General features: G+C 42.3%; 1 protein-coding gene across 4 annotated transcripts in view; it reads left to right on the top strand.

Annotated features, from left to right (window-relative positions):
* The first annotated feature begins 929 nt into the window (after positions 1 to 929).
* Positions 930 to 12,479, top strand: part of FERMT1 (FERM domain containing kindlin 1) — a 39,979-nt gene continuing 28,429 nt past the window's right edge. Inside the window, exons 1-5 of one of the 4 annotated variants that reach the window (XM_017667234.3) lie at positions 930 to 1,005; positions 4,585 to 4,756; positions 6,588 to 6,821; positions 9,766 to 9,912; positions 10,912 to 11,125. In XM_017667234.3, the coding sequence (XP_017522723.2) occupies positions 4,606 to 4,756; positions 6,588 to 6,821; positions 9,766 to 9,912; positions 10,912 to 11,125 (746 nt within the window). In that variant the 5' untranslated portion in view covers positions 930 to 1,005; positions 4,585 to 4,605. Of the gene's footprint in view, positions 1,006 to 1,253; positions 1,737 to 4,584; positions 4,757 to 6,587; positions 6,822 to 9,765; positions 9,913 to 10,911; positions 11,126 to 12,479 lie in introns of those variants that run through there. The other 3 variants (XM_037017585.2, XM_037017584.2, XM_017667235.3) reach the window with 3 other exon arrangements.

Below are 12,479 nucleotides of genomic sequence, written 5' to 3'. Positions count from 1 at the left end.
ATAGTAACTGAATAGGGGTCTGGGGGGTTTCTGGGGACTAGTAATGTCATGTTTCTTGATCTGGATGCTTGTCGCACAGGTGTTCAGTATATGAAAATTTGTGAGCTGTATATATGTGATTTATGCCTACATATAATTTCAATTAAAAGCTTAAAAAATAAGGCAGAAAGCTTAAAACCAGTTAAATTATTTTCCACAATCCAGGTATCTTCAGCTAAAATGAGAAACCAGTTTGGTGTAAATAAAGCCATAATACTTCAAGACCACGCACAAGATCCTGAAGACCATCTATATTTTAACCAGCCATGAGCAGTCTCTAGAAAGCAAGACTTTAGACACTTTCTGCCCAAGATAAAAGCATATTTGCTCAGTGTTGGGCATATAAGGAAGAAGGATCAGATAACATTTGACCTAATTCCTATAGCTGACAAACTCTATTAAGTCAGGAAATTCAATTTCAAGTTTTCAATTATTTTGTGTTAATTATAAACCCCCAGATTTGCTGACAATGGTTCAAATGGCCTTTCAAAGTGAACTTCAAAATTCTTCTATGCTATAATGCCTGAAAGTGGGATTGTTCAAGGAAAAACAAGGATTCCATTTCTAAATAATGTAACATTTTAAAATAATATTTAGGTTATCACAAGCTTTATGTACTTGGTATCAATCACTAAAGCCTGTATTATACTTCATGAAATCCCACCATGGCATGGTGGTGGGCATTCCATTTCTCTGCCTATTTACATATGGAGAAACTATGGTTTTCGTGTCTGTTTCATCAACCACTGTTAATAAATAAATCCTAAGGGCTCAACTCCATGACTGGTGCATAGTAAACACCCAACAAATGTGTGTGATGACGAACAAAGGAGGCTTTGTTCATGGCTGTGTAGGAGAGAGGTTGTGTAAATTGCCCCAGGCCACACACCCTTCCTGGGTGGCCCAGCTCTCTTTGGAAGAAAACCCGACAGGAAGGTGACCAAGGGTCTGGGTGGTGAATACGAGGTGAGCCACCCAGACTTCGGCCTGGGGTGCGGCCCTGGACTGCCCGGGGTCTTCCACTGTGCGTATTCGGGAGCCTCAGCCTCCTCGGAGGTTTACCTCACCCTCTTACTCAGAGATGAGCCGCTTCTGCTTCACAGGTCCTCCAGGCGCTTTAAAGAGGAGCCGATTGTTCTAGCCTGGGGTCCACGGGCCTGGACGCACCCACCCCGGGGAGTCAGTGACGAGTGCACCCGGAGGGCAGGGGAAGTAGCGGGTCTTTAATCACCTGGGCTCGTCCAGAGGAACCCGGAAAACCAGGCGGCCGAGGCGCGGGCGGAGAGGAGGCCAGAGCGGGGCAGGACGCGGGCGGCGGGCCCAGGGGCTCCCCGCACTCCCGCTACGGAGCAGCCCCGCGGCCCCGCGTGGCCCGGCAAAGCTGCGAAGAGCGCCTCCTCTCCGGGAGAGCGGGCCCGGCAGGCCGGGCTGGGCGTGCCCTCACCTGCCCGCGGCGCGCTGGCCTCGGCTTGCGCTGTGGGATCCGAGCAGGGAGGGGACGGTGCGCTCGGCGTCCCGCGTCCGCCCAAGTCCCGGCCCAGCCTCGCACGGCAGCCGCCGCCACCGTGCGCCCCGTGGCCCCAGCTCGCCAGCGCCCGCCCCCGGCTCGGCCTGGTGGCCTCTGCGCTGGGCCCCCAGGGGTGCAGCCGCCACGTGCCCGCCTGCGAGGCTGCAGGCCACAGGCCCCCGGAGAGGAGGTGGGTGCTCAGGGGCTGGGAGGCGGGGGAGGGCAGTGGTGGGCTGATTGCGGAGACTCCTGCCTCCTTCCTCTGGCAGACCCTGGCACTTAAATGCCTGCTGAATTGAAGTGTCCTCGGGCGTGTCACCACTTTCTTCCGCCCTGCCTACCTGGCGGCGCAAAATAAGCCCTCCGCCGGGCTGCGGGGGCTGCGTTTGTGGGGATAAGGAGTAGGTTTCTCTCCACGCACCATCCTCCCCGGGTTCCCCGGTTCTGCAAAGCTGGCAAAAACAGGCCTAGTGGCCTTTGGACAGGCACATTCTCTCATCTTCCAGGGGAGGCGACGGGGCCTGTTACCGCATCTTTCTGCCTGCCTGCCTGTCTGTCTTGCATTTTCTGTAAAGGACAGGAGGAGGGCTTCAAGCAGGGAAGGCAATCAGCTGACCTGCTTTGATTCTTGTTCTGCTCAGCTTAGATGCGCTGTCCTGCTTGGAGCTGGCTGCTCCCTTCCGCAAGTAACAGCTTGCTGCAGATGAGTAGCTCACTGAAAAATGAAGGTGCATAAAGATAGGAGAGGAATGCGGGGAAACCAGATTGTCTAACTTTAGCCTGAATTTCGTTGTAAGGGAATCGCCATCTATTGCCTAAATGGGAAGTGTTTTGAATGCCCAGGTTAGGAAAAGAAAAGAGTTTATGTCTGCGTACTCAAGAAACAAGCAGTAAAAGAATCACAGGAAAAAAAAAAAAAGCTGTTTTCTTTAGGTACAAAACATTAAAAACTAAACCTCAAATCATAGCATTTTAAGAAATTGTAAGGATCTTAAAGCCAAAGAGTTCAATGCCATGTTATGAGCTTAACCAGAAAGGCAGTAATTTCATTGTCTCCTCATTGAAAAAGATTTTTGCTGATAGAAATGCTTAGTGAAGGCTGCTAAGAGTTTGGCTTGTGCGGTTTTTTAAGAGTTTTATTTCATATTGGTGTTGCAGCATGATCGAGGATGTGTCCCAGTGTCATGGTCAAGAGTTTGGAGTTAGAAAGACCTGGATTTCCATCTGGGCTCCACCATCTAACTTGCTGTGTGACTTCCAATATGTTGCCTAACCTCTCTGAACCTGAGTTTTCTCATTTCTAAAGGAGATTACTGAGAGGATGAAGGAGATAACACAAGGATAGGAGTTAACACAGGGTACATCACCCATCAGTGCACCATACATGAGTCCTGAGGCTGATGATGACAGTGAGGCAAGCAGCTAGGCCCAATGTATAATGCCCACGCAGGAGGTCCCCATGTGTGCCTCTGTGCATTGGGAGGTACGAGCATTACATCCCTGGGATGCTTCTGGTCTTAAAAACATAAGGAGCTACTTCTGAACTCTTGAATTTGATTCAAACAAATAAGTCTTTTCCTAAGCTTGTTCAGATTTGCAGTTTATCTATTTTGTGTATTTTAAGATTCTCTTATACTTACAAATGTGAACAGTTTCAAATGAGCACAAAACTGGTATAACAAAGGTGGTTTAATTATTGCTTATTATTAAATATCATGCTTCTCAGATGCCACCATAGTCTCTGCCTTAATAGTGATTTGGGTGGGTTGAAGGGAAAAACCAAGTCCTCAAGCTAATTTTTCACAAAGCTGTTTCAGCTCAAAAGTGTGAGCCAGAGACCAGCGTCGCTGGGAGCTTGTATAAACGCAGGGTCTCCACCTCCACCTCAGACCTGCTGAACAGAATCTGCATGTTAATAAGAACCCCAGGGGATTCGTAAGAACCTCCATTGGAGAAATCCTTTCTTAGGAGTTTGAATGCACTGATGTTTCTCAAAAATAGCCTTATGAAAACATGGCTTTCTCATAGGTTGTTTTTAAATAGTAAAGCAATAAAGCTTTGCTATCATGTCAAAGACTGATTTTTATTTTAAATCTTAAAGTAGCCCCTTAAAATGGTAGTATCACTTGCTTTCTATTTTAAAAGTCATAGTGAGCTGACATTTTAAGTTCTGCCAATTTCAGATTCCAGTGTTCATATAACCCCCTGAAACATTTCAATTATGATACTGCTTAGCGTCTCTCATTCTGATTCCTCCAGTGAGGGGGATCTAAGGGTTTGAAGTTCTCACTCCATCTCTACTTGCAAGAGTGGATCTTGTATGTCTGTCACTCCCTTATTAAATCTTTTGCCAAAGTTGCATTCAAAATCTTATATGGTGCACTTCTGTATCAATTTTTATGTGATAAAAAAATGGTGACTCAAATAAATCAAATACATAATGATTGTTAATGACCTATATCTTTAAAGGTAAAATTATATTTTATATGACTGAAGTAGAAACTATTTTGCTATATTTTTATTTTTTGGATTTTCATACCAGAAGATGTAACGTAATGATACATTTATTTAAAAGATTTTAACGACATTGTTTTTTAAAGCCAACTTTATTGATGTATAATTAAAATCTGTGCATTTTCTTGTAAGCATATGCAAAGTTTACTTCAATAAAGTTGGGTTTTTTTAAAGCTATCAAGGACTGCCATGATTTGTTGCCTGTTGCTAGAATAGTTCAGAGAAGGTCAAGTCAATAGAGGGAAAATGAAGATTGATGCATTGGGCAGGCACAAGAATAAATATCCAAGTGGTCCTGGGGCATTGGAAAGATAAAGTAAATAAATGTAGAAGGCTTGAGACTATTTTTATTAGGTGTTTTGTCTTTAAAGTTAGGGTGCTGAATTTAATATTGAACACTGGAAACCCTGCAGAGTTTTTGAAGAGGAAACTAAAATGAAAAACAAACACGATTTGCTCTGCTGGCCTTGCTGGCAAGCTCCAGGTTCCTTCTCACATTGTGATCTGTCTCCCTTTTCGTGCAGCAGACACCTGCATTTGCCACAATGCTGTCCTCCAGTGACTTTGCCTCTGCTTCTTGGGACCTCGTGGTCCGCGTTGCCCATCCGAATGAAGAGGAGCAGAAAGATGTGACTCTAAGAGTGTCCGGAGACCTTCATATTGGGGGAGTGATGCTCAAGTTAGTAGAACAGATCAGTAAGTTATTGTTTCTTTGTGGTTTCTTCATATTTGAAACCCTCTCCATTGCATCACCACCAAATGGTTGTCTGATCATCTATGTTTTTCTGATCATCCATCTTGTAAGGCCCAGAGTAGCAGCCCCCTCCCACCAGGGGGAAGAGAAATAGGGTGCTCTGCAAGAGCCATAAACTGAATGCCTAGACCACACTATAAAATCTTGAGTCTTTGGAGGCAAAGTTCCCCAGGAGACACAAGTTATATGTCTACAGGGATGGGGCCCATTCCACTTTGAGTGGCATGGCATTAGTTACTGTGTGAGTCTCTGCTAATGCTTGACTGCTCAGTGATAAAGTCAGCTTGGAGCTACTGTGTTTTTTAGCACTTATCTACCATTTGCTCCTCTCCCTGTTTATACAAAGAAAGAGGAGCCTTCAGGGCCAGAGTCATTAGGTGTCAAAATGATCAACCTAGAATTTAAAAAGGTTCTATTTTCTTTGTATTTGTTCTTATCTTCTATGACCATAGATGTGGCTTCTCATTTACACAAGTGAGATAAAGTTTTTTTTAAGTAAGTCTCACTGAAATATAATAGACATACAGAAAAGTACATTCATCCTAAGTGTACTGTTCAGTAAATTTTCAGTCATGTAACTTCCACTTAAATTGAGAAGTAGAACATTACCTGTTCCCCCACCCAAGCCTCATACCTGACCCCTCCCCCAGTCACTGCCCCACCAAAGGACCATCACTGTCCTGAATTCTAGCACCCATATAAGTGGAATTATATAGGATATATACTTATGCATCTACTTTTTTCACTCAACATTATGCGTGTGAGATTTATCCATATAGTTTTATGAAGTTTGGTTCATTTCATTTCTTATTGCTGTATAATATTCCACTTTATAATTTTATCACAATTAATCCATTTACCTGTTGATGGGCCTGTGAGCTGTTTTCACCTTCAGTCTCTTACAGACAGGGCTGCTATAGCATATGTCTTTTGTTAAGTACATATAGGCATTTCTGTTGGGTATATATATATATATAGCTCAGAGAGGAATTACTGTATAATAGGACTTTCCAAGATAGTTATAGCATTTAGACTTCTATGAAAACATTAGTGAAAGTTTTCTAACTTAGAAAGAGAAAGAAACCATTTTTTTAAGTAAATAAAAATACTGGTGACCTTTAATTTAGCAAAATAAAAGATTGAATATTGATGCCAACCACACTGACAAGAGGGAAAGACTTGATTTTAATGTCAATGTTGAAGGAAAGATTTGATGTTGATGCTGACACTGAGAGAGAAAACAGTCAGCTCTGATTTCTGTGTAGATGCTGGAAACTGGGAAAACAGTGGTGCTGATAAAAGAGCTGGGTATTACAGAGAGGAGTAAAATGTCAGCTTTACGGTACTTCTGTGTGGACTTTGACTGGGAGCTATTGATATTTCCTTATGATTCAGTGGTAGAAGGATATTTCTTTACTGGAAAAATAATCTTGATTGAACAAAGCCAAATGCTCCTGGCCCTTCCCCGAAAGCCCTTCCCTGAAACCATTAAGGGATTTTAAGAGAAGAGAACATGACCATTGTATCATGAACAAAGTGTGTATGTTTTTGCTCCGTCCACAGTATTTAAATATGGTGATGGGAAGTTTCAGTCTGTTTTCCACCTGCCCCACCTTAGAGACTTTGAAGAGAAGTGGAGAATTGCCCAGCCTTGGGTTGTAAAAGAGATGAGGGACTAAAGATCTGTTATCTGTTCCTGTTTTTGCAACACAATGCAGTTGACTCTGGAGTGCTCTCTCTCACTGCCTTTCATTGTGTTCTCCTTTTTTGTAGACATATCCCAAGACTGGTCAGACTTTGCGCTTTGGTGGGAACAAAAAAAATGCTGGCTTCTGAAAACGCACTGGACTCTGGACAAATGTGGAGTCCAGGCAGATGCAAAGCTTCTCTTTACCCCTCAGCATAAAATGCTTCGCCTCCGCTTGCCAAACATGAAGACAGTGAGATTGCGAGTCAGCTTCTCAGCTGTTGTTTTTAAAGCAGTCAGTGACATCTGCAAAATCCTGAGTGAGTACCTTGGGAGGCCTCCCCTTGAGACTCTTAGCAAAGGAAATCATGTGTGCTTTCTCCATACAAGCAGTCGGCTTTACCAGGACACTTCCTTTGGTAGGAAGCACACTTTTCAAGCCCAGTTCTGGGGACTTTAGCCATGTACCAAAGTTAAGCCAAAGGGAACATTATTGGAATAAATCTGATTCATTTCCACATAGCTTAAAACAAATCTATTTCAAAAGAGATTTGTAAACAGAAGAGACAGACTCATTGAGAGTTCCCCCAAAAAATTCATTTCACTAACCTATACCAAAATCATCATATTGAAGACAAACATAAAAGTTTCATTAAGTCATTACCGTCATAGAGCTGATTGATTGTGTCTTTATTGTTTTTGAGATAATGGTGTTGCAATGTCTTAATTGCTTTACTAATGCTTGGCTCCAGTAAATAGCCCTGTTCACAAAAAATATTTGTGGAGATTATTTTAAGCAGAAAAACACACTTAACTTTGGATCAGAAACTAATCCATATGGGTTGGTGTCCTGTGAGTTTAACAGTCATTAGGGACAACACTGCCCAGAACGTTTCTTCTTTGTGAGACTTCCATAATGGGAGTGAACCCTGTGTCATGATCATGTTATTTCATATTTTTTGGAAGTGTGTAGGTATTTTTTTTGGTTCCAAGGCTAAGATTCATCAGCTGAACACAGTATATACAATATATGAGAGTGATCTATCTTCCCCATTAAACTATAAACTACTCATCCATTTCTTCAACAAGCATGTATTGATTAGGCAGGCATTGTGGTGCTAGGAATTGGTTAAATCCCTTCCATTCCTGAGTTTACATTCTAGGATACAGGGGCAGGAAATATAAATAATAAACATAAAAACTAATTTTAAAATGAGATGTTAAAAGGAGATTGTTGATAGAGAAAAAAGCAAAAAAGTGTAATAGTAAATACAGGATTGGGAGTGCCAGTGTTGGGCAGTGGGGGCTGGTATGGTATTAAATAGAGTGAAGACAGAAACCATTTCTTGAATACATCTGTGTTCCTAATACCTGGCACAATGCATGGCACTTATTTGCTGCTCATTAACTGTTTGTTGAATGACAGATAACGGAACCTTGCATTATAGAATTCACCAGCAGAGTCTGTGAGGCATGGTGAGCAAATGGCAAGCACCAGGGCACCTTGTTTTTAGTGATATTCTAATGAGAACTGGAAAACAAATGATTAAATAAATTGCCATCCAGAGTGGACTGGAAGCACATATCATAGCTGGGACTGCAAACTTGAGGTTTCAAAATAAACAGAAGCAGTCAGATGTTCTTCTCTTTCCCAGATTATATCTTCATGACAGTTCTAAGGGGCTCAGTTTGGCAATTGTTATCATCACTTTTTATATCTGTTCAGTGGAAGCTAAATCAAACTTAGCTCTATGATGAGTTTTTCCTCAAAGAGAAGACCCAGACCTTGGGCTTGAGACAGAGGTTTTGTTTTATTGTTTTGCTGTGTTGCTAATGCTTCTACTGGAAATTTGGATTCATCTCCAGGTTTTATACATAACTTATGCATTTGGAATGGGCACAGGTGTTCTTGTGTGGACATCCTTGGTTACTTGGGAGAAAATGGAGCTGAACTGCTAGCCTCAGTCCCAGCAGTAAGCAGTGTTTGGACTGAGAAGTGGGAGGACCTGTGGACTCCATGCATTTACCTCCAGGAAAGCTGCCCACAGATGCTATCACCCACATTCCTTAGCTTTTACCTGGGATCATAACAGCTCAGTGTGGTTAGCAGTTATCAGGAGTTCTGATTGGCAATGGCAGTTATAAATATATTTGGCAGTTACGTTTGACTAGTGGAGGAAAATGGGGATTATCTTTTTAGTTTGAGAGTTCTAGAAGCAGACCCTGAGATACATATTCTAGTACAAATGTTTATTTGGGAGGTGATGCCAGGAAACACTGGTTGGTGGTAGGAGTGAGACTGAGAAGAGAAGGCCACCAGATAGTGTCACCAACAAGTCAGACAACTGGGGTATCCAGGAGACAGTTAACATGCCTCAGAGCTATCCCATCAAGGGGTGAGGGAGCTAGGGTGTTAATACACCACTTTCATCAGTCATTGACAGCTGTGCTTGGGGGACATTAATTTTACAATTGCTTTTAGTAACATTCTAATAAGAATTGGAAAACAAAACAAATGATTAAATGAAATCCCATCCAGAGTGGACTGGAAGCATGTATCATAGCTGGGAACTGTTGCATCTATATCTGGACCGTGCAGACTCTGGCATCCAGAGCAAGCCCGTGGGCAGAGATGCATGTCCTAGCTGCCTTTGGAAGTTGAGTCAGAGTGCACTGAAATTGTGAGGGCTGAAAAGAGATGGGCAAGGTGCCAATGATGTCTGCCACAGGGATGAGATTAGCTGATGGGCATGGTGTAAGAGAAAGGTTCTCAGGACTTACGTTCCATAAGGAAAATACATAGGATTCTTGGTTGTTTCTAAAAATTAAAAAAAGAAGGAAAAGGATGGAGGGAAGAAAAGGAAGGCAAGAAGGAAGAAAGGAAGGAGGGAGGGAGGGAGGAAGGAAACATTGGTAATAAATAGATGACACAAAAATAGAAAAATGCTGGAAGCTGGGTAATGAGCACATGAAAGGGCCATTATACTATTCCCTTCACTTTGAATATGCTTGAAATATTTTCATAACAAATTTAAAGAAAAACTAGAAAGTTTATTAGACTGAATCTCTTCCACTATTTGACCCCCACACCCATTCTCTGTTCTCCTTCTGTTTCTTCCAAGGGATGCAATTTATTTCCATTTACTTCTCAGGAATTTCCTGAGAAATGGTTTTAGAGGCCCAACATGACTCTGAATCTTAGAAGGAATTTTCTTTTTGTTTTTTGATTTTCATCTCTCTTTTTTATATTTATTTCTTTTTCAGATATTAGAAGATCAGAAGAACTTTCTTTATTAAAGCCTTCTGGTGACCCTTTTAAAAAGAAGAAGAAAAAAGACAAAAATAATAAGGAGCCCATAATTGAAGATATTTTAAACCTGGAGAGTTCTCCAACAAGTTCAGGTCCACCAGGTAAGACTTGTGATGGGGGATTTGTTGTTTTAATTCATTCTTAAATCCAAGAGGCTCTTAAATTCTTAAATCCAAAGAACCGTCTCTTCTGCTCCTCCTTTCTCTCCCCTCCCCTATCTCCCCAAATAAGTTAGGGGGATGAAATTGTAGGATTCCTGTGATGAGGAAAGGATACCAGATTAATTTTAGGATTAACAGAATTTTTTTAACAAGGTTCATTGCATAGCTCATTATTTTAATTGTGTGTGTTATGTTGCTGATGAACACAAAACTTTGGTAGAACTGGCCATGAATGTGGGGGGAAAGAGGATTATTTGGATCACTCAAATATTCTTCTCTTTTCCTGATTCTGTCTTCATGTGTCTCTATCCTGAATTCAGTTTAAATTTTACATTAGGCATGTAACAGGAAGGCAGGTAAAAAATCTGGAAATACATCATTCTTTTCCTTTTATATACAAACAAAGCTCTAGCTTGCTTGCAACATTGGACATTTTCTTGCATGGTATATTCCAATGCAAAAAATGAATAAAAGAATTACTTACACTTCCCATGCAAATTAGAGCCACATGATTTATAAACCATCAACTAGCTGGGTTCTTAAAATTGGCAGATATTGCCATTTGTTTAAAGAATTTGCCCCAAAAATGTTGTCTGCACATGCATTCTGTGAGATCTCCAGTTCTCTAATGGTGCCAAAACTCACTGCTGAAATAGGAAAATTTTAGATTATTGAGAAGGAGATAGTCCCCACCACTTGTGCAAGTTGATTTTGAAAGCTTTTACAGCCTGTGGGTTCCCAGGAGCTTAATGTTCAGACAAGAGCTTTACCAGTGGATAACTTCTTTCTCCATTAGTCATGACTCACATCATTATTTTAAATGGTACAAACATTTAAATTCAAAATCCATTTTAGTGTAAGCCATGTTCGCACTTATTTTTCCAAAGACCCCTGCCCCCTGAATCTCACATCCTAGTGGGTGCCCCTCTTGCCTTGTAGTAAGTCCTGGCTTATACAGCAAAACCATGACTCCCATGTATGACCCCATCAACGGAACACCGGCTTCATCCACCATGACTTGGTTCAGCGACAGCCCTTTAACGGAACAAAACTGCAGCATCCTTGCCGTCAGCCAGCCTCCCCCGACACCAGAAGTGCTTGCTGATGTGTACCAGCCCCGGTCTCTGGTTGATAAAGCCAAGCTTAATGCAGGGTAAGGACGTGGCTTCATTTTGCTTCTCTGTGAACTTATGTTGATATAGTAAGAGAGATGCTACAGATGGGGAGAAGAGGGTTTGTTTAATTTTTAAAGTTGGCATGTCTGGGAACTGTACACTGCTAGCATGAGGCAGGGCTTATTTTAGCAATAAAAGGGAAAAATGCAACTTTTGGTCATTTACATATATTTAAAGTGTGACAAAATTCATGTGTTCAGGGTAACTCAATGGACTTACCCTATGTGAATACTTCTTCTTTGCCCCTATGGGTGTGCAAAGACTCTGTATTTAATGGGATGTAGAGCAGTTTCAAAGTGGGTTGGACCCATGGGCCAGCAGGGAGATCCGAGGTGGCCCACCTGGCCTACACTGCACTTTATAGAACACCACCTCCCTCTCTAGGCTTTCTAGTAAGTGAGCCCTTCAACTTTGTTTGAGGTGGTCTCAGAAATTACCCTCAAACTATTTTTTAAACCATCATTTCTTCCAGCCCCCAATGTCTACCAAAAGAAGTCAGATCTGTTCACAGCATTCTGCTGCCTAGGAGCCTGCTGGCCTGTGTCTCATGCGCCCATGCCCCATAGTGCATGCCCTCTCTCTCTGTCACTCCCTGGCCTCCAGATTTTGCTCTGCTCCACGAGTCTTCCCCTTTCCTCCTAGTTGACTGGTCAGTCCCTGCTTGAACTTTAAAGCACAGCCACACACTGTCCTTCTCCGATATCACCATTAAGACCAGCCCCTTCCGTGCAGCCTTGTGCTGACCCTCTGCTCGCTCTGGTGGCACCCTGTTTCTCTAATATGAGGCTTGGTCTGCCCCACTAGATGTTAATTCCTTTAGGATGGAAATTACATTTCTGGCTATCTTTATTCCCCCACAGGGCCTCATATAATAGACATTCAAGCCATTTTCACTCAGTGGTACTGGATGACTCTCGTCCTGGCCTCATTTTGTTCATTTGTAATCTCTCCCTCTCCACCCCTCATCCAGTATTTATTTTTCACTCTGGAACTGTATTGTCCAGTACAGAAGCCACAAGCCACATATGGATATTTACACTTACATTTGAATTTAATCAACTTCAAATGTGGCACTAGCCACATTTCAGTCTTCAGTAACCACACATGGCTAGTGGCTGCTCTATTAGACAAGGCAATCTAGAATATTTTCCCTTGAGACAGAAAGTTCTAGACAATAAGATAGAACCAGTTTGGGGTCAGACCAGCTCAGCAAGAGGAGAGGCTGTGTGGTAAGTCAGCAAGTTAGCAAGTACAGATTCTCATTTGGGCTCTACCACGAAGTACATGACCTTGAACTTATCACTTAATGTCAATGAGCGTTTCCTCATTTAT

Source organism: Manis javanica, chromosome 5, assembly GCF_040802235.1.
Source record: "Manis javanica isolate MJ-LG chromosome 5, MJ_LKY, whole genome shotgun sequence".
NCBI classification, from domain to species: Eukaryota; Metazoa; Chordata; class Mammalia; order Pholidota; family Manidae; genus Manis; species Manis javanica.
The sequence above is the reverse complement of the archived record's forward strand: the minus strand, read 5'-3'. Positions and strand labels throughout refer to the sequence as shown.